This window comes from Danio rerio, chromosome 6, assembly GCF_049306965.1.
Source record: "Danio rerio strain Tuebingen ecotype United States chromosome 6, GRCz12tu, whole genome shotgun sequence".
NCBI classification, from domain to species: domain Eukaryota; kingdom Metazoa; phylum Chordata; class Actinopteri; order Cypriniformes; family Danionidae; genus Danio; species Danio rerio.
This window is the reverse complement of record NC_133181.1, coordinates 60,090,017-60,112,500: the sequence shown is the minus strand read 5'-3', so window position 1 is coordinate 60,112,500 and position 22,484 is coordinate 60,090,017. Positions and strand designations below refer to the sequence as shown.

General features: G+C 38.2%; 2 protein-coding genes across 5 annotated transcripts in view; one reads left to right on the top strand and one right to left on the bottom strand.

Annotated features, from left to right (window-relative positions):
• Positions 1 to 7,895, top strand: part of znfx1 (zinc finger, NFX1-type containing 1) — a 33,025-nt gene extending 25,130 nt beyond the window's left edge. For all 4 annotated transcript variants that reach the window (XM_021477327.3, XM_021477326.3, XM_073954701.1 and 1 more), the window contains 4 exons: positions 726 to 1,026; positions 2,474 to 2,584; positions 2,685 to 2,780; positions 2,875 to 7,895. In XM_021477327.3, the coding sequence (XP_021333002.1) occupies positions 726 to 1,026; positions 2,474 to 2,584; positions 2,685 to 2,780; positions 2,875 to 5,343 (2,977 nt within the window). In that variant the 3' untranslated portion in view covers positions 5,344 to 7,895. The remainder of the gene's footprint in view (positions 1 to 725; positions 1,027 to 2,473; positions 2,585 to 2,684; positions 2,781 to 2,874) is intronic.
• The window catches only part of LOC141386375 (uncharacterized), a 506,139-nt gene that overhangs the window by 124,466 nt on the left and 359,189 nt on the right, over positions 1 to 22,484 (bottom strand). The window lies entirely within an intron of this gene.

Below are 22,484 nucleotides of genomic sequence, written 5' to 3'. Positions count from 1 at the left end.
GTTAGGGAGTTCATTCCATCAACTGGGCAGATTGAATGCGAGAGTTCGGGAAAGTGATTTCTTCCCTCTGTGGGATGGAACCACGAGGCGACGTTCATTCACAGAACGCAAGTTTCCGGAGGGCACAAACATCTGCAGAAGCGAGAGCAGATAAGGAGCGAAGCCAGAAGTCGCTTTGTAAGCAAACATCAGAGTTTTGAATTTGATGCGAGCAGCAACTGGAAGCCAGTGCAAACGGATGAGCAGCGGAGTGACATGTGCTCTTTTAGGTTCATTAAAGACCACTCGTGCTGCTGCGTTCTGGAGCAGCTGAAGAGATTTTATAGAGTTAGCTGGAAGCCCGGCTAGTAGAGAGTTGCAATAGTCCAGTGTGGAGAGAGCAAGAGCTTGAACAAGGAGTTGAGCTGCATGTTCAGATAGGAATGGTCGGATCTTTCTGATGTTATAGAGAGCGAATCTGCAACTTGCCTAATTACCCTAACTTTACCCTGATTAACCTAGTTTAGCCTTTAAATGTCACTTTAAGCTGAATACTAGTGTCTCGAAAAATATTCAGTTAAAGAAATCAGTTATTAGAAATGAGTTATTAAAACTATTATGATTAGAAATGTGTTGAAAAAAATTGCTCTCCATTAAAGAGAAATTGGGGAACTAAATATACAGGGGGCGAATAATTCGGGAGGACTAATAATTCTGATTTCTACTGTATCTGTTTTCTCCTTCAGGCTCTGGGTTTTGCGCTATCGCAGTGATCTCCGCACTAAAGCTCTTGCTTCTGAACAAGTGTATCAGGAGGCGGCGGAGCGTCTGAATGAAATCCGCCGTCATGAGGACCTGTCTGTGCTGCGGCAGGCGCGGGTTGTGGGAATGACCACCACTGGAGCTGCTAAATACAGGCAGGCTCTTCAGCAGCTGCAGCCCAGGCTGGTGATTGTGGAGGAGGCAGCAGAAGTGCTGGAGGCGCACACCATTACCACACTCAGCAAAGCCTGCCAGCATCTTATACTGATCGGAGACCACCAGCAGGTACACATGACTGCAGTTATCTCTGATCTATTATTGCCAATAGAGTCAGAGTAGATGATGTTCAATTTAGATTTTAATAATAATAATAATAATAATAATAATATTCATCATCATCATCTTCATCATGTATGTACAGCACTGACACTACTGCAATTATCTCTAATATATTATTGTCCATGGATTCAGAGTAGATGTACAATCTCTGCACCATGAGTAGTAGTAACAAGACCTAGTTTTTGCTTGGCCTGTTTTGAATTTGAAAACAACATAAGTTTAGTTTTATTGGCATTTAAAACTAATTTTAACTCGGATAGATTTTGTTGAAGTTCATTGAAAGCGATCTGTAGTTGAGAAAGGGCCAGATTAGGTGTAGATGCATGACTTGTATTAATTAATATTAAATTAATTACCATTATTATTATTTTATTTATTTATTATTATTATTATTAAATTAATTATTATTATTATTATTAAAATTATTATTTATTATTATTATTATTATTATTAAGTTTAATATTATTATTATTTAAATTATTAAATATTATTTTTAAATTAATTACCATCATTATTATTTTAATTGTTTATTATTATTATTATTATTATTTTAATTGTTTATTATTATTAAATTAATTACTATTATTATTTTAATTATGCATTATTATTACGTTAATAATAAAAATAATTATCATTATTATTTTAATTATTTATTTATACTATTAAATTAATTACTATTATTATTATTATTTTAATTATTATTATTGTTATTTTTAAATTAATTATTATTATTATTATTATTTATTGTTTTTGTTAAACGAATTTTATAATTGTTTATCAATAAAATAAAAATTTATTACGGTTAGTATCACTAATACTATTATTTACTGTTAATATTGACTAAAATACATATGTTTTAATTAGAAATTAATAAAATATATTTTATATAAAAATCATATTTAATAATTATTCTGACTAAAATTAATTTTAAATAAATAATTTTCCTTAACTTTTAGTAAAAAAATTGTTACTGTTACTAACACTGATATTATTTTTATTAATAATATTTGCTATAAAATATTACAAATATTAAATGAGATTAAAATATTTTTATTAATTATTTAATTCACATTTTATTATTATTATTATTATTATTATTATTATTATTATTATCTGATTTATTGTTATTTTATCAATACTCAAAGTTGAGTACTATTAATGATATTATTATAATAAATATATAATACAAATTCTACAATCATGAGATAATAACATACATTTTTTTATGAAATATGTTTTATTGATTTATTATTAATATTTTTTATTATTAAGTGGTAAAGAAAAATTGATAGCAAGTCTTAATTTATATTATTAATTAAAATAGCTTTCTGCTTCTGATTTACTGTGTTGCTTACATGTGTTAACATGTGTTAATGCACTTCAATCTTCGCAGCTGAGGCCTAGTGCAACAGTGTATGAACTTGCCAAGAATTTCAGTCTGGAAGTGTCCATGTTTGAGAGACTTGTCAGAGTGAACTTCCCATTCGTGCGCCTCAACTACCAGGTTAGTTTTTATATCAGTACCTCGGTTGACAAGTCAATAATCATTGACAATACCTAGTGAATACCTTGTTAACTTTTTTTTTTTTGCAATGCATTTTTAGCATCGCATGAGGCCAAGTATCGCTCGCCTGTTGACTCCTCATATATACTCATCTCTGGAAAACCATCCCTCTGTGCTGAAGTATGACAATGTCAAGGTAAATCAATTACGCACAAAGAACTTATGAAGATACTACTCACAGTAATTTGTGTACTATAATATACTTAACTCCTGCCTATGTTGGTCTACAGGGAGTTCTTACAAATCTCTTTTTCGTGGATCACATTCAACCTGAAGAAGAGATTAAAGATGGACGGAGCCACCAGAACCCACACGAAGCTCGTTTTGTGGTCGAGCTTTGTCAGTATTTGCTGTTCCAGGACTATAAGCCTTCCCAGATTACCATTCTGACTACATACACCGGACAGCTTCACTGTCTGCGTAAGCTCATGCCCTCTCCAAAGTTCTCTGGCGTCAAGGTCCATGTTGTTGACAAGTATCAAGGAGAGGAGAACGATATTATTATATTGTCCCTAGTGCGCAGCAATCCTCAAAGGAGGGTGGGCTTCCTGAACATACCCAACCGTGTCTGCGTTGCGCTTTCTCGAGCTAAAATGGGTCTGTATTGTATTGGAAATATGGACATGCTCAGCTCGGTTACACTATGGAGCAACATCATTCACACTCTGAGAGAGCATGATCAAGTGGGACCAGCTTTGACACTGAGCTGTCAGAACCATCCAGATAAACAGATCCACGCATCTTGCGGTAATGACTTCAAAGGTGCCCCTGAAGGTGGTTGCGATCAACCCTGTCAGTATCGTCTGGACTGTGGCCACGTGTGCACCCGTATGTGCCACCCATATGATGCCGAACACAAGGAATACAAGTGCATGAAGGACTGCTCAAAGGTGCTGTGCGAACTGGGCCACAAATGCACACGTCGCTGTCACCAAGAATGCGGCAAATGCATGGTATCTGTAGATAAGATAATACCATCATGCCAGCACAATCAGAAGGTGCCTTGCCACAAAGATCCTGCAGAATTCGTGTGTCAAGTACGATGCGAAAAGACTCTTCCATGTGGGCATCCTTGCAAGGCGACCTGTGGAGAGTCCTGCACCTCTCAGTGCATGGTGAGAGTTCCGATAGAGCTGAAATGTGGACACATGCAAGAAGAACCATGCTTTGTTTCTAGGGATCACAAAAATGAGCCAAGATGTAACACCAAATGTGGTACTGTCTTAAAATGTGGCCATTCTTGTCCAGGAACGTGCAATGGATGCCATCAAGGTCGTCTTCATAAAGCATGCACCCACAAATGCCAGCAAATCCTAGTGTGTTCCCATGAGTGTCGGGAGCCTTGCGTAAGGGATTGTCCACCTTGTTCCTCTCGCTGCCAGAACCGCTGTGTTCACAGCGAGTGCAAGAAGACTTGCGGTCAGTCTTGTGCTCCTTGCAGGGAACCCTGTGCATGGCAGTGTCCTCATCACAGCTGCACCAAACTGTGTCACGAACCATGTGATCGTCCACCTTGTTCTGTTCCCTGTAACAAGACCTTGACCTGCGGACACCGCTGCATAGGTCTGTGTGGAGAGCCTTGTCCCAATAAGTGTAGGGTTTGTCATAAAGAAGAGGTCACGGAGATCTTCTTCGGCAGTGAGGATGAACCAGACGCTTGTTTCATTCAGCTTGAAGACTGCAAGCACTTGTTTGAGGTCACAGGAATGGATCAATACATGAATCTTGATGAGGATCAAGGTGCTGAATTGGATCAAAGGGCGATCCGACTTAAGGACTGTCCTAGGTGTCGTACTCCCATCCGAAGAAACCTTCGATACGGCACTCACATCAACCGCAGTCTAGCAGCCATCGAGATGGTCAAGGAGAAGATCAATGGTGTGCCAGACATTATCAAGCAACAGCAGGATGTCCTTAGCTTGGTATTGAATGATAAGACAAACTTGAAAAAGTATCTTCCTGACAAGTTTGTCTCACTTCAAGAGAAGCTTGACACAAATGTCCTTTCAATCCAGCAACTCTGGCATCTCGAGAACTTGATGAATTTCCTTGAGAGTGTTGGAAAACTGAAAGCAACACAGGTCAAACATGAGAGTACCATTCTGGAAAGATTACAAAAAAATCAGCCATTCTTTAGAAAAACTGAAGAAGTCTTGAGATTTCTCTTAGATCCCGCTCAGAGGTTTTCAGAGCAGCAGGTTGCAGATCTCGGGCGTGAGTTGAAGAGACTGTCCTACCTGGCTGAACTCAACGAACGCTGCAGGATGTCTCGGTTTAAATCTCCAGAGGTTGTTCTTGGCACTGAAGTCCAACACCTAAGAGGCATCCTGGAGGACACCTTACCTTTCTCTGAGGGTCTGGAGCGTACAGTCCAACAGATGTTTACAAAGCTGGATGTCATACTGCCACGCAGTGGCCTGGGCATCACTGAAGAGGAGAGGGTGATGATAGTCCAAGCCGTCGGTTTGAATAAAGGCCATTGGTACAAATGTCCTAACGGCCATGTCTATGCTATCGGTGAATGTGGGGGTGCTATGGAAAAAACCAAATGTCCTGAATGCCATGCAGAAATTGGAGGCTCTAATCATGCACTTACTCAGGGAAATGCTGTGGCGTCAGAAATGGACGGTGCACAACATCCTGCCTGGTCAGATGCTGCCAACATGGCAAACTTTGACCTGGATAACTTTGAAGATTGAAATTATTACTTACTGTTGTCTTCTGTTGCCAGGGTTTTAGTCTGGTTTAGAAACAAATCATTATATGTGCCATATACTGCACATTTAAAGATTCAACTTAAAAGTGCTGTACTTAGTGATTCAATTATGTCGTATATATCTGGTATATATATAGATATTACCAGATGGCTGGCCGAGCTCCTTATTAAAGTCTATCGCACACTGGATGTGAAGCGATGTGCCTTTTAAACTACTTAACATTGTTTCCAATGAGTGTACTGTATGCACATCGTTGCCGCAATTAGGCTTTCTTCTACATCACTTGGCAGCCTGTAAAAGAATGTGAATATGTGGCGCTGAAATTCCAAAAAATCATGCCTTGATCGATTTCAAAATAAGAGTCCACATACATTTAAGGTTTAATATAAGCATAGATGTATATTATCATTGCTGTCTCACTAGTAAACCTTGTGGCCAATCAAAAGAAGTCTGGGGCATGCATAATAATGGTTCCTTCTGCATCGTATCAGTTTGATTTTACATTCATGGGATTTACATTGAGGAAACACTAGTGTTTAAGGCTCATGAATCCATTTTTACGTCGGTATATCTGGATTTTCATTATATGTCACCTCAATAAATGTGCATTAGGCTAATTTCAAACCAGGCTCATTCTGAAAACGTAGTCCCGCGGACGTTTTTGGAGACTGTGAATTATGTAGCCGGAGGTACGTATGGCTGCATTTAATATTTTAAGCGAACGCTACGGGCGGTATAACGTCTTTCCTTTTTGCGCTTATCAGCTGACCGCTTACCTCCATGTGGAGGGCTTTCCCACCGCAACCAGTTTGTCCAGTTAGCTCGTCGTGTTCGTCAGCGGACTTGAGACGCAGAGAGGAGCTGACCAGGATGAAAATGACGACCATGTTCGAGTCCAGGGAAGAGTGGTTTCAGAAATCAGGTTAGACAAAAACAGAATCCAGTTTATAACAGGGTGAGAATGTGGTAAAATCTAAAAATGTGGTAAATATCAGGCGAGGGCTTTTGTTTTTCTGGACGGCTTTTGTAAATTGTTGGTTGGGTTTAGGGAAGAAAGCGGGTGGGCAGGTCAATCGGTAAAACTGGTTGGGTTTAGGGAAGGAGGAGGAGGAGGGTGGGTCGGCCGATTGGCTGGTTGCCTAGTCAATCATTTAGCCAGTCAGACAGACAGTCAATCGACAGCGGTGGGTTTACACGAGAACAGTGAGGACTCGAACGGCACTTGCGAGAGACATTTGTAATGTGAAAAAGCGCACAGCTGCCTCTCAAGGAATCGCGAAAACCAAAACTGCAAAAATACGTACCTACGGCCACATAATTCTTAGTCTCCAGAAACGTTCGCGCTACATTTTCAGAATGAGCCTGGGTTGGCTAATTTAGCCAAACAATGTCAATATTTCAAGGCATAAAAAAAAAAAAAAAAAAACTTGCCCATACACCAATAGGACCTTGCTCCTTTTGATATTTTGATATTACTGTTACTAGACACGCCCCTTACTTCTGATTGGCTGAAAATGTCTATTGTAACGACACCATTGTCAGAAGTGTAGTTCAGATATTGATTTGTGTTGCTTTAAGTGCTGCTTTTAATAAGATAAGGAGATAGTTGTAGCCTTTTAAAAAAGCAAGTTGTGATTTAAAAATCAGTTTACCTAAAAATGAAAACTTGCGCTGACACAGTTCCTAACTTTTAAGACTTTCTTTATTTTGTTGCACTTAAAACATATATTGAAGAATGCTGGAGTCTATTGGCACCAGTAATAGTTTCATTTAATCCAAATTATGATTTTTCTGCGCTATTTAAACTGATGGCATAATGAAAGGGTATTTTGCATTATTTCCTTGCATTTAATTTGAACATATAATCAGAATATGTTGTTTATTTTCCATGTGGATGATATGTTTTACTATGCATAGTCAGTGTGTAGGTGAAGTGCTCCTCCTACACTGATTTCGATCCTCATATTTATTTGGTGGAATCATTTCGTTTGTAGATGGCTTTGAATTACTTCATGTCAGATTGTGCTCTGTGAAATACATCTTTAAAAATACGAGATTTTGGTAACACTTTAGTTGGGGTAATAATTCACACCATTTGCTTTGGCTTATTACCTGCCGAATACTAAAACATTAACTGTTTATTAGCACTCTCTCACTTATTTTACTTCCCTAATCCTACCCTATCCTAATCACAACTACTGCCTTACTGAAAATTAATAAGCCACTAATTAGTAATTAATTGAGATAAAAGTCTTAGTTTATGGTTTGTTGAATTGTACGTTAAGATAAAGTGTGACCAAAATGTTTAAATAATGATAAAACAAGCACATTTAGCAGCATATCTCTGCTTCAAATAATGGTATGTAACCAGTGTCATAAATAAACAGATCCTGCATGCTGATTGGTAAAAATGGGATGGATTAAACGCAACACACTTGGATGTTAACCAATGAAATGTGCAAACATTGCTGTTGCTTACATGTCAAAACTATATGTTTTAATGCTTAATAAAAAACATGCATAATTAAATTTAATTGTAATGTAATGTGTATTTATTTATATAGCGCATTTATCGTGTATGGCCATACACCCAAAGCGCTTCACAATCACGAGGGGGGGTCTCTTCACACCACCACCAGTGTGGATCATCCACTTGGATGATGCGACGGCAGCCACAGGACAACGGCGCCAGTGCGCTCACCACACACCAGCTATTGGTGGAGTGGAGAGACAGTGATAGAGCCAATTCGGTGGAGAGGGGATGATTGGGAGGCCATGATCGTAAGGGACTTTGGCCAGGACACCGGGGTTACACCCCTGCTCTTTCACGAGTAGTGCCTTGGGATTTTTAATGACCACAGAGAGTCAGGACCTCGGTTTAACGTCTCATCCGAAAGACGGCGCCCACTGACAGTGTAGTGTCCCCTTCACTTTTACTTTTACTGGGGCATTAGAATTGTGTGTCTTTTATAACATAGTAGACATTTATTAAAAGTCTGTGCTTAATTGTGAATACAGTAATGCCTTATACTCCTGCAAAAACCATCGAAACCATAACAGAATTTTAAATGGTTTTATAGTTATAATAGAAATTAACTTCCTAATTTTTTCCATTCTGTTGATAGTAGGTTAAAAACAAGAAACCCTAACATAATGTCCCAAAACACTCCAGAAATCATCCAAATATGCTTTATAATGTTTTTAATGGTAACAATTCGAACTTCAGTAATGGTTTCTATTGATTTTTTTGTTTTATTTTTCAGCAGGGATGTTATTGCTTATGCATTTGTGTATAGCCCGACATGAGAAAAAAGAAAACCATTATAGTAAATTATAGTCTTTCTAAACCATAGTCTGTTGCGGCAACTCTATTGCTACAATAGTAATAAAACTATAGTAATATAAACAAATAACAAGCCAATACTCTAGCCTACTACAGTATCTACAACTATAAGGTGTATTAAACTACAATACACCGCAGTTTACTGTAGTTAAAAGCAAAGTATACAAACGTATTTATTACCGTTTATGAATTCCCTGTAGTTAATACTACAGTATGCTGCAGCATTCATTCCTGAAAGACTATCCAATCCTAAAAAAAAAATACTGTAGTTGTAGAAGCCACTTTTTTGTGTTGTAGTGATTTTTGTTATCCACTAGATGTCGCTAACTGATAAGTATAACTAAGGTGCCTGTGTAAAGGCTGATTTATACTTCTGCGTCAAACACCGGCGTAGGCTACGGCGCTGACGCATAGCCCTTCGCCGTGGCCATCGCCGTCACTGACGTGCACCTCTCAAAAATTGTAACCACACGTCGCAACAACGCGTAGCGCAAGCTCTGTGATTGGTCAGCTTGCTAGCGCCGACGAGTCTGGGCGGGACCGAGAGCCGCGCGAATGGCGCGAGCGATTGTTTACAAGTGTGGAGTCCCATGAAGGAGCTCCGGATGGAAAGTTTTGTTTTGTGTTTACCTCATGGTTAAAGTTGTTGCACGTCCGCCGGTTCCTGCCTCAAAATGAGCGAGTTTGAGTCACTTGTACATCCAGGAAGTGTTCAGAATAGCAAAACAGAAGCGAAGAAACTCGACACAGAGGAACATTTACACCTCACTGCCCACTAGCGTTTCGGAAGTGTTAATGCAGACCAACGGAGACAGCGCGCAGAAGTATAAATGCACAGCTGCGCGCGTTGCCTGCGCCGTGAGTTGCGCCGGTCACTTGACGCAGAAGTATAAACCAGGCTTAAGCGAGGAAGAGCATGGTATGGTATGGTCAGGTATGGGAAAGTTTTTGACCGTAAAAAAAAAAAAAAGGGTATATTGCTTGCTAGTAGAGCTGCACAATTAATTGTTAAAACACAGGTGTCAAACTCAGTTCCAAAAGGGCCGCAGCTCTGCACAGTTTAGTTCCAACCCTAATTAAACACACCTGATCAAACTAATTGAGTCCTTCAGGCTTGTTTGAAACCTACAGGTAAGTGTGTTGGAGCAGGGTTGGAACTAAACTGTGCAGGGCTTCGGCCCTCCAGGAATTGAGTTTGACACCCCTGCGTTAAAAGATCGCAATCTCGATTCAACTCCCGAGACCAGGGGTGGCCACCCCTGTTCCTGGAGAGCCACCTTCCTGCAGATTTCAGTTGCAACCCATATCAAACACACCTGCCTGTAATTATCACGTGGCGTTCAGGCCCTAATTAATTGGTTCAGGTGTGTTTGATATGGGTAGCAACTGAAATCTGCAGGAAGGTGGCTCTCCAGGAACAGGATTGGCCACCCCTGCCCTAGACAATCTTAATCCAGCATTTTTACGATTCTGCCAATCATATTTTTAAGTTCAGGAGAGAAGAAAAGGTGGCTGCACGAGTCTTTTCATTGTTTCACACACGTTGCTCAGCGACATTGACACCTCCAAATGATGTTGAATGAGTCACATAAAGTATTTATACGGTATAATTCACCTAAAAATGTCATTTTTTGCTATAGGGTATATGCCGGAGCATGCGAATAGGACTTTAAATTTGCCTGTAACCTGGGTTAACCGCTTCTGGTCAACGAATGCTAATGCAAAAATCGGCACGTTTAAGGTCTGTTTCCTTTAAAAATCTGCGATCTCCACTAGCTGAGCGATATCCGATATAAAGTGGGTCTCAGATTGTACAAGAAGCACTGCATTACATTACATTCCCCCCGACACGTCTTTATAATATGAGCATTTATTTACCCCAGTATATTCAATGGAGATTCTGGGCTAGCCTGTCGATTCTGACAGATGTGTGCGAGTAAACGGCTTTTTGTCTCGTTTTACGCATGAGCAACTAAATGAATGCCAAAGTTTATTTAATTAAATGTATTTTATTTACATTACAACATCGATGCTGTAAAAGGAATCGTATAAACTGAAAAAAAATTACAATAACAGGTCACCGGAAGTCAGTATGGGAAAAACACTAGCTCGGCATATTCCCTATTAAAGTGTAACCGTCAATTTAGAGCCCCAAGTTTTAAAGGAGTGAAATTAAAAGTCATTTGTACATGAGGTTGTCTTGGAGCTGAATAAGTTTGTAACGTCCACTACAATGTGTATGGATCTCATTATGTATGTGTGTTGCCCTTTAAGAGCTGCACCCCAACACCCGAGTGTGTGCGCTGCGGGAGTCAGTCTGCGTGTGTGAGAAGAGGGAGAAAAGAGTGTGTGCGCTGCTCTCCCGTCAAAATGCTCAACTTTTAGATATTGTTTACTTTTATTTTGTGTTTTTGAAGTGTAATCCTTGTGACGCTAAAGGAGGCTGACTATAAAGGTTTGAGTCTGAAATTATCTATTCGTCTTGAGGCTCTTTTTTTCCACTGGCTATCCGAAAGTGTCACAAGTTCCTTGTAAAATCATTTTTTTTGTATGCGTTTGACTGTAAGAAGTATTTATCATGCTGTTATTCAAGAAAAAAAATCAGATGCAGGTCTGACAATAACGTTTTATGTTGTATTGTATTGTAAAAAAAGACAAAAGTGTAGTATTTTATCATGTATATCTGGCTTAAACATCACTAGATGGCAGCAGAGCACCAGCCAACATCTCAGTACACACATGCGCGCTCTCCATATAAGCTGTGGTCTACGGTACAGTACTACAGTGATGCTTTGACCTGCATCAAGAAACACTGTCAGCTCCAGCAGGTTTATCCTCCTCTGCTATCTGCCTAATAATACAGCATTACCTGAGCTCTCAGCCTAAATTACCAGCAGTCAACTGAGTCCGGGCCGGTCTTTGCTTTCTATTTAGGCTTTCCAGCAGCTTCCATCAGTTCATTATGTGATGAATGTCTCCTTGTCACAACGCAAACACGAATGCAAAGTCTGCACTTTTCTGCACAGGAAATGAGGGAGGAGAGGAGACAACAACTATGCCGAAACTGTTGTGTCAGGATGCGAAGGGGGAAAGCGAGTAGTTTGAGCACATTTTCTGAGGGGACAGTATAGGGTGTATTTACGGCCGGGGATTTTATTAGGCTCCAAAAGGAGGAGAAAATGCAAGTGAAGCAAAATGATTTCTCATGTCGTTTTCTTTTATGTTAGTTTAATGTCTCGTGTGTGGCTAAAAAAAATCAATCTCTTGGTGTTTTATTGTTTGTGCAACAGCAAACACAGCAATGTTTAATAAATCACTGAGCAATGAGGCTGTTTTTGATAAGATGTTTTGAAGAATGTTGTAAAAAAGCAGCCATAATAGGAACTAAAAATACTATGGAAGTCTGCCGTTGTTTTTTTTTTTTTTTAACATTCTTCAAAATATCTTCTTTTGTGGTCAACAGAAGAACACAAGTAACTAAAAGAGGTCAAGTGGAAGATGAGTAAATGATGACATAATTTCATCATATTATAGGAGAACTGTCCCTTAATCTTCTGGGTCTATATGCTCACGTCATTTTCTTTGATGTTAGTTTAAAGCCTCATGTGTGGCTAAAAAAATCAATCGCTTGGTGTTTTATTGTTTGTGCAACATCAATGTGATAAACAAAGCAATGTTTAATAAATCACTGAGCAATGAGGATGCTTTTGTTTTGCAAATTAGTAGTTTTTTTGACAAGATATTTTGAAGAATGGTGGAAAAAAAACAGCCAAAGAAACTAAAAATACTATGGAATTCTACGTTTTTTTTAACATTCTTCAAAATATCTTCTTTTGTGTTCAACAGAGGAACACAATAAATTGAAACAGGTTTTTAGCAAGTGGAATATGAGTAAATGATGACATAATGTAATATTTAGGTGAACTGTCCATTTAAACTCCAATTTTCTTGCATTATCTGAGACTACATGCTCATGTTGTTTTTTTTTGTTAGTTTAATGCCTCGTGTGGCTAAAAAAATCTATCTCTTGGTGTTTTAATGTTTGTGCAACAGCAATGTTTATTATGTTTATCACTGAACAATGAGGGTGTTTTTTTAATGTTTTTGATGAGATATTTTGAAGAATGTTGAAAAAAAAGCAGCCATATAGGAACTAAAAACACAATTGAAGTCAATGGTTGTTTTTTTTTAACATTCTTCAAAATATCTTCTTTGTGTTCAACAAAAGAAAGAAACTCAAAGAGGTTTGTAACAAGATGAGTAAATTATGACATAATTTCATATTTAGGTGAACTGTCCCTTAAACCCCAGCTTTCTTGCATCCTCTGGGGTCTATACACTCATATTGTTTTCTTTTCATGTAAATGCCTCATGCGTCGCTAAAAAAAAACAATCTTTTGGTGTGTTATCATTTTAACAGCAATGTGATAAAACAGATATTTTGAAGAATTTTGGAAAAAAGCAGCTATAATAGGAACTGAACATACTATGGAAGTCAATTGTTGTTCCTTTTTTTTTTTACATTTTTCAAAATATCTTCTTTTGTGTTTAACAGAATAACCCAGACATGAGTAAATGATGACATGATTTATTTAGGTGAAATGTTCCTTGAAACACCAGTTTTCTTACATCCTCTGGGACTATATGCTCATGTCGTTTTCTTTTATGTTAGTTTAATGCCTTGTGTGTGGCTAAACAAATCCATCTCTTGGTGTTTTATTGTACTTCGTGCAACAGCAATGCGATAAACACAGCAATGTTTAATAAATCACTGAGCAATGAGGAGTTTTTTTTAATAATGTTTTTGACAAGATATTTTAAACAATGTTGAAAAAAAGCAGCCATAATAGGAACTAAAATACTGTGGAAGTCTGCCATTTTTTTTTTAAACATTCTTCGAAATATCTTCTTTTGTGTTTAACAGAGGTTTGTAACAAGTGGAAGTGGATGAGTAAATGATGACAATTTCATTATATTTAGGAGAACTGTAATCCTATGGGTCTATATGCTCATGTTTTCTTTTATGTTAGTTTAATGTCTTGTGTGTGGCTAAAAAGAATCAATCTCTTGGCGTTTAATTGTTTGTGCAACATCAGTGTGATAAACACAGCAATGTTTAATAAATCACTGAGCAATGAGGACCTTTTTTGACAAGATATTTTGAAGAATGTTGGAAAAAAGCAGCCATAGGAACTAAAAATACTATTGATGTCAACTGTTGGTGTTTTTTTTTTAAACATTCTTCAAAATATCTTCTTTTGTGTTCTACAGAAGAACCCAAACTCAAAGAGGTACATGATGAGTAAATGATGACAATTTTATCATATTTAGGGGAACTGTCCCTTTAAACACCAGCTTTCTTACATCATCTGGGTCTTTATGATCATGTTGTTTTCTTTTCATGTTAATGTCTCATGCGTGGCTGAAAAAAAGCAATGTCTTCGTGTTTTTTTGTTTGCGCAACAGCAATGTGATAAACAGCAATGATTTTTTTTTATATATTTACAAGAATGTTAGGAAAAAAGCAGCTCTTGACATACATCATAAAAAATTGATTCATTGGATTCACTGATTTTTATTCAAGGTAAGTGGTTGCTTGCAACTTATTTGGGCTAAATTTCAACAAACAAATGAAGTCGAACATTAATAATTATTATTTTTTTGTTTAAATTCATCCCATGTAAATTATGTGCAACAATTAAGCACAAATATTTTTTCAGTATAACAACTAAAAAAATACTATGGAAGTCAAAACAAAGACTCTAGAATACAAGACGTGTCACTATTATAGTTTTGAATGGGGAAAAGTGTAATGGTAAATATGTCGAATGAAGCCCCGCCTACTAGTACAGGAGCCAATCATCGATCGCTGTAGACTGACGAGTCTCTGGGGGAGAAATTCGGACCAGGTCGTCAACAAACCCAATGGAATCTTAGTGACTACTTGCTTCACAGACATAAGAAATATATCCACATTAAGCTTGAAATATCTACTTTTAAATGAACCAACTACACATGAAAACAAAAGTTTTTTGGTTTTGTAATCTGTATTAAATGAACGCGAGGTACAGTCCTTCCTGTCAAACACACGTCACATGACAGCAACTTCTCAAATGCCACAAACTTGTAAACAAAGAGTCTCTGTCATTTCTGGAGGAATTTCACCATCAAGACCAAGTTGTGGATTACTTCTGCACCAGCATGGTAAGAAGATCATTATCCAGAGGATGATGGTGGTCATGAACAAGGTTGGTGTCTTGATCTCGTTCATTTCGAGTTTAGCTATGGTAACCTAAAAAAATGTCAATTTTGTTTTATTTGAACGTTTAGAAATGAAACTTATGAGAAAATTGTTGTTTAGTTTTATTGGTGATTTTAAATATTTAATGTAATCGAAAGCTTGGCAAACCGTTTTGGAGAATTTGATGTTTCTATATTCAGACAGAATGCCTGAGCATACTGCCGGAGAGGTGTTTTAAAGATGGCCGCCGAGTGAAAATACTTACCTCAAAGCACTGGTGCCCAAAAATTTTCATAACAGCCAAAAACCAAATATTATTGAGAACTGTGGGCAATAAAGTTGCCATAGATAATCACAGCTTTCTTCATAATATTTAAAAATAAATAGAAAATATTAATAGTCAAGCAGAATCTGCCTTTGCCTTCATTTGCTCACTGACGTCTCTTTATTGTCTTCTGTCAGTATATACATTTCAGAAAAAACTGATTCATTAAAAACATTTAATTTAAAGATTAATTTCGGTTAGTTTTTGTAGTTTAGCTATAAAACAAACAAACGAAATTCAACATTAAATTAGAAATGACAGTCCTTTAATCATCCCCATCATTCTTCTCATCTTAGATGGGATGGTGGGCCAAATCAAAGGTTACCATGAACCAGACTTGGCCTGTGGGCCCTAGTTTTATGGAAGGTGAATCCTGCCAATTTTAAATAAATCAAATAAACTTTGGAAATGAAAATGAAAATCAGATTAACAATTTCATTTTAAAACACTGTTCGCAAAATATCTGCCAAAATTGGAAACAAAATAAAATGATTTAATTTTCATTTTCACTTTGACAACACATCGTCCCTGTCAAATTGATAATTAAAATGAAGTTGCCAATTTAACATTTCATTTTCACTGCATTTCCACGTCAAGACTGCCAATATTAAAATAAAAAGCCAAACTGAAAAATAAAATGTGTATCTATTATACACAATTTGTACTAAAGCGATCTAAAAAGTTCATATCAATAAGTTTTCTCTTTGCACCAGCAGGTGGCAGTCTTTGTACTTTCATTTCGAGGGTGTAGATTGCATAAGTTTTATTAATATATATAACTTTATTTATTTTATTAATGACTATATATATATATATATATATATATATATATATATATATATATATATATATATATATATATATATATATAGTTAAAAAATATGTACCATTTTCCCAAGTGTATATAACTACTACTGTAAGAAAATATCAGAATTGGGAACATACTTTCTGTATTATCTTTGCTTGAACTGAGCCGATCTAATCCTGTTTATATAAATTGAACCTGCTCCCGATCAGGTTTGACCTAGCAGAACTGTTGCTATGACAACAACTCTTGGATCAGCTTTGAAGAACAAAATGATCCTAGATCGTGTCAAATCGTCAAAATCCAAATCCAGCTAATTGAGTAATCCACGTACGAAGAACGGACCCCTGGACGCTGCTGGATAGAATAGCTGTAACGGAGTTTAGAGCGAATCGAACTGCTTATATCGGAGATTTTTAACGCAGTCCGATATAATTTTTTAGACTGATATCGGACGAATTTCCGATATCAATATCGGATCGGGACATCCCTATTTACTACATCCAATCAGCTCGCAGTAGAAAGAACAAACCCTGCCCACTGATTTAAAATTCCGTTTTTCTAGCAACTGTCACAATACGAAAAACAAAAAGGTTACAAGTTGCGAAACATGTGGACTTTAACATTCTTCAAAATATCTTCCTATGTTCAATTGAAGAAACTCGTAGAGGTTTGTAACAAGATAAGTAAATGAGGACATAGTTTCACCATATTAAGGTGAACTGTCCCTTAAACACCAGTTTTCTTGCATTATCTGAGACTATATGCTCATGTTGTTTTCTTTTATGTTAGTTTAAAAAGAATCAATCTCTTGGTGTTTTATTGTTTGTGCAACAGCAGTGTGATAAACACAGCAATGCTTAATAAATCACTGAGCAATGAGGATGCTTTTGTTTTGCTAATTAATATAATTTATTCGTTTAGCAGCACACCGGTTAGTGAATTCACGCAGGCTTTTGGCAGATTTACGCTTGACTACAGTCTGAGCTTATATGCTTTTCTGCCTATTTATTTAATTATTTATTCAATGGCTTCACACTCATCTCCTCCTTATGGATGTGTTTTTTATTTGCTGAAGGGCAGTTTAGGACAGGACAGAGTGACGCATGATCGGGGGAGGACCGAGCATCTCCATGCATGATTGTTTGGTCACAGAGAGCCATTGTGTTTAATGGAGAGCATCGATGAAGTGTTGCACGGAGTGAACTGAGGAGTTCAGAGAGACATAAGAGCACATGCTAAACTCCTGTCGTCCACCATGAGTGCTAATGTGATTAGGGTTCATGCACTTCAGTATGCAAATGGAGAAAAACATGTTACAGAATACTAGATGACAACAAGCGGGATTGTGATGTGAATAGAAGACGTCTGATTGCATGTGCTGAGAATTTTGTAGGCCTCATACTCTTCTTATTATTAGTTTTGAACATAGATATATACATTAGATGTCGCCTGGCCTATTGTTGTCTATTGGACGGAATGCGTCAATAGCGCCGCCATCTTGCTACAGGGTAGCGCTCCTTTGAAATGAATGCGGGACCCAGGTACAGTGGAGGACTGTGGCCATCCAAAGCCAGAGATATACACATATACACATATATCTATGATTGGGAGTTTTCCTGGATGTTAGTATGTAATTTTTTTTTTCTAATTACGAAAATTATAATTTTACATCACTTTTCTACATTGATGGATCAGTGACCGCACGGGCATTCCTGACAAAAAGCTTGTGTTTGTGTGTACAGAAATGTACTATTCACCCTCCCTGTTAAATTTGATCTAATCATGTCCTGAAACACAGCTCCTCTCCTGCTTTCACTCCTCATACTGACGGAGGGAGCGATTCGTTTGTGAATGAATCCCCCGAACGACTCTTTCACTAGCGTTAGCCGACAATAATACACGTTTCTGGCAGCGCAGCATCTCGTTGTCATATTTCTTTTGCATTGTTTGCTGATTTTATTCAACAACTAGCATAAGCCGAGTGTTTAGTGCGAGTTGGAGCTGCTTTGCCGTATGGTGAATGCAGTAAGTGACTGTATTATCACCAATAACGTTACCTGATTAGCACAAAAGTTCAGAACATACAAAAACAGAAAAAAACTTAAGATTACATATGAAATGTTCTGCCTTTGTGCTTTGTTTTCTTTGTTTGCTCATTTCTACACCCGTAGACAGCGCTAAAGTTCAGCATCTTCACATAATAACACTTGACTAGTGCGGTTGAATGACATTTGTCCTGGGAGCACTGTACCAATGTGGCGGCGCTATTGACGCATGCTCAGGGTCCCTATGCGATATCTAGTGTATATATCTATGAGTTTTGAATATATATATTGTGCTGGATCGCCTTTATTTAATCACCCTACTTAAACAAAGAAAAACTAGGATCCTCCCTCACTATATTTCTTAGCTAGAGTTTAGTTAAAGGATCGTCTTTAGAATGTATTTTGCAGAAGAATAAATTAGATTCATACTTTACCACACAGGGTAACTTGATGGGTTCTGGGAAATGAAGTCAATGTCCACTCCAGTTGAAGAAAAGTAATAAAATACACTTTTAATAATCAAATAAAATCCAGTGAAAAAGTAGAATATACAAAAGACAAACAACAGAAACAAAATCCTTGCTTATATAAAGGGCGGCCAACCTCAGTATACAGAAGTCAGAAAGTGCAAAGCTGGTCAGTAAGGCTCAGCTTTTATACTTCCAACATCAGGTCATGCACATAACTACACCTCATTTATCAGTGAGGACTTGACATATTCAATACAAGTACCCATACACCATTTGGGTTGTACCTACTCCATTAAAGCACTAATAATGCCTTGTTTCCACTGACTGGTACAGTACGGTACGGTTCGGGTCGGTACAGGTCCCCTTTATCAGGCTTGCGTTTCTACCACAAAGGGTACCCTTTTGGTGGGCATGGTGTTTGACAAAGTTTAAGTCGACGTCATGCTCGCTGGAATAAATGTCTACAGTAAAGCTGTACGGGTCGTTCACATATCATAATGAGCAGCACTTCTCACAAAACAGATGCTTTACACACATAAATACTTGTGTATAAATGTTTATTACTAACTTTTCTATGAAGAGGAGTTGATTATAACTGCAGATCAATGACAGTGCAAAGTAGGCTACTGTAACGTCTGTAATTATATAAAATAAATACATAAATGCAATATATATGAACACATACAGCCCATTACGGTTTCTGATATATTATTGATTACAGAAAAACTACAAACATTATACATTTAGTACTTATTTGAGTTCAAAAACACACGCAATATAGCCCACAGTCAGCACAAACCTCTCATCTGTGTCTGTTATCTTCAGCAGAACATGCAAACTCTGTTAGGGTGCTTTCACACCTGCCTTGTTTAGTTCGATTGAATCGCACTAGAGTTCGTTTCCCCTATTGGTTTGGTTCGTTTGGGCAGGTGAGAATGCAGCAATCGTACTCGAGTGCGCACCAAAAGCGAACCAAATAAGCGTATCGAGACCTGCTTGAAGAGGTGGTCTCGGTACGCTTTTAAACGAACCCTGGAGCAGTTCGATTGTGGTGAGAATATGATCCGTATTAAAACAGGTCCAACCGCAAAAAGTACTGCGCTTTTCGGACTAATTCAGCTGCCGTAGGCCGATGTGCTGTGCAATATGGGATATAAAGGAAAAATATTTGTTGACAGCGCTTTACCAACACACAGAGAGAAAGAGGGGAAAACATTACCTGATGGATCGTTGGTAATATTTCCACAAGATACCCATGTCGCAGTTCAGATAAATTAATTCACGTCTCCTCCTGAAGTGACGAGCGATGCATTAAACACTGTTTTCCAGCCGGAAAGCCAGCAGTGTGGTGTGAAAACAACCTGAAGACGGCAGAAGATGCAACATTTTATAATTTATTACCCTTGGTCCGGACCAAATGAAGCGAACTACAAATGTTAAAGCACCCTTAGAGAGTAATTTTGTCATTCCCAGTTCATATTAATCCAAAAGGTAAAGATAAACATGGCAGTTTGTTCATGATTCAGGTTGCTAAAACAATTTTGCTCCTGTGTTTTGACGGCTTCTCTTTTTTTCTGCAATTCACTCTCGCGCTTGTCCTTTTTTTCTGAATAGATCAGATGACCAGATCAGAAGGGTGCAGAAAAAGTGGTACGGTACCATAATGGCCTGTTTCCACTGAGTGGTACGGTACGGTTCAGTTTGGTACACTTTTTGGCCGTTTCCACTGTCAATAAGCGTATCGAATCAACCCGTACTTTACCACTTTTTCGCACCCTTTCGAAAGGGTCCCAAAAAGCGAGAAAGGGTACCAAAAAAGGTGGAGCTACACGCGCAGATACGTCACGAGCTCGTGGAGCTAGACAGAATGTAAACAAAGGATCCGCCATGTTCTAATACACAGCCGAGAGATTACATGGATGTAGCGTTACTATATGCATAAAATAACCAGCCATGGATGACCCGGGCTCAAACAAACCGTGTCATCGTCTTGATGAACAGACACAATGCAAAGAAGAACAAAATCTGCCGTGTCCTGTTGTTGCTTTACGAGCCCGTCTAAAAGTGCGAGCGGTATTCGCTTTCTTCCAGGAGCGCGCGATTGCGTCTATATTTGAAATAACAAACTTCTTAAGCTGATGATAATAACGTGTAACGTTACCTGATTGTAGAAGTGTCTCCGTCATCTGATCCATTCAGAAAGAAAAGGACAAGCGGAAGCGCGGAAAAAAAGGAGAAATCCACAGGAGCAAAAGTGTTTAACAACCTAAATCATGAACAAACTGCCATGTTTATCTGCCTTTGGACTATTATGAACTGGGAATGACAAAATGACTCTCTAACAGAGTTTGCATGTGCTGCTGAAGATTACAGACACAGATGAGAGGTTTGCACTGACTGTGGGCTATATTGCGAGTGTTTTTGAACTCAAATAAGTACTAAATGTATGATGTGTGTAGTTTTTCTGTAATTAATAATATATCGGAGACCGTAAGGGGCTGTGTGTGTTCATATATGTTGCATTTATGTATTTATTTTATATAATTACAGACGTTACAGTAGCCTATTTTGCACTGTCATTGATCTGCAGTTATAATCAACTCCTCTTCATAGAAAAGTTAGTAATAAACATTTATACACAAGTATTTATGTGTGTAAAGCATCTGTTTTGTGAGAAGTGCTGCTCATTATGATATGTGAACGACCCGTACAGCTTTACTGTAGACATTTATTCCAGCGAGCATGACGTCGACTTAAACTTTGTCATACACCATGCCCACCAAAAGGGTACCCTTTGTTGTGGAAACGCAAGCCTGATAAAGGTGACCTGTACCGACCCGAACCGTACCGTACTGTACCAGTCAGTGGAAACGAGGCATAAATCTCTAAGGACCAACTGTATGATGTGGTCTGACCACTCAGTCAAGAATTCTAATCGTCAGCAAAACTTATAGGTCATGTCTTATGTGAACATATAGTTAGAACATGAATCCACATACAAACACTTTCATGCACATTGTTTAGACATTTTCAAGCCAATAAGCGTTACCCAAGGTATCCCTGACGAGAGGCATCCCTGATCTACAAAGGCTATGAGACTTCCTGGCTTCTCGACCAGAGTCTCAGGCCTTCAGGGTCAGCTGCGCTAGCTGTATGCACTAAGAGGATAGGAGGTCAGGAGAAGGTAAGAACAGATGAGGGTCAAAGAAAGGTAACCTCTTAAAGAATTTTGCTGGTTTGAGCCCCAGCTGGGTCAGTTGGCATTTCTACCCTCTTTACTTTCGCCGCTACACCCCTCCCCCATCCAACACCCTGCTATCCCCCGATCTTCACTTTCATTCGAAACAACCCCTGCTCTCCACTCTCGTGCATGACACCTCTACATCCTCGGGTAACATGCCGAATCCGATCCCAATCTGTTTTGGGACTTCGCAATTGGATTAACCCGAATATTGGATTAAATTTGGTCCTATTAATTTCATTAAAAAAATAGAGCCAGCACTTGGTTCAGTCCGTTCTACACCCAGAATTGTGTTGAAATAACCCAGCATTTTTTAGAGTGTAAGGAAAAAAAATGTGAGTTAGTGCAAGTCGACTAAGCAGCTCAGATCAGGAGTAGAATTTGATGAGAAATGCTCATTTATTCATTCATTCATTCTCTCTCCTTCAGTTTAGTCTCTATTTCAAAGGTTGCTCCCGCAGAATGAACCGCCAACTATTCCAGCATACGTTTTACGCAGTGGATCCCATCCAGCTGCAACCCAGTACTGGGAAACACATATACACTCACATTCATACACAGACTCATACACTGGGATTGAGAGGTAAACTGGAGCACCTGGAAGAAACCCACGCCAACACGGGGAGAACATGCAAACTCCACACAGAAAT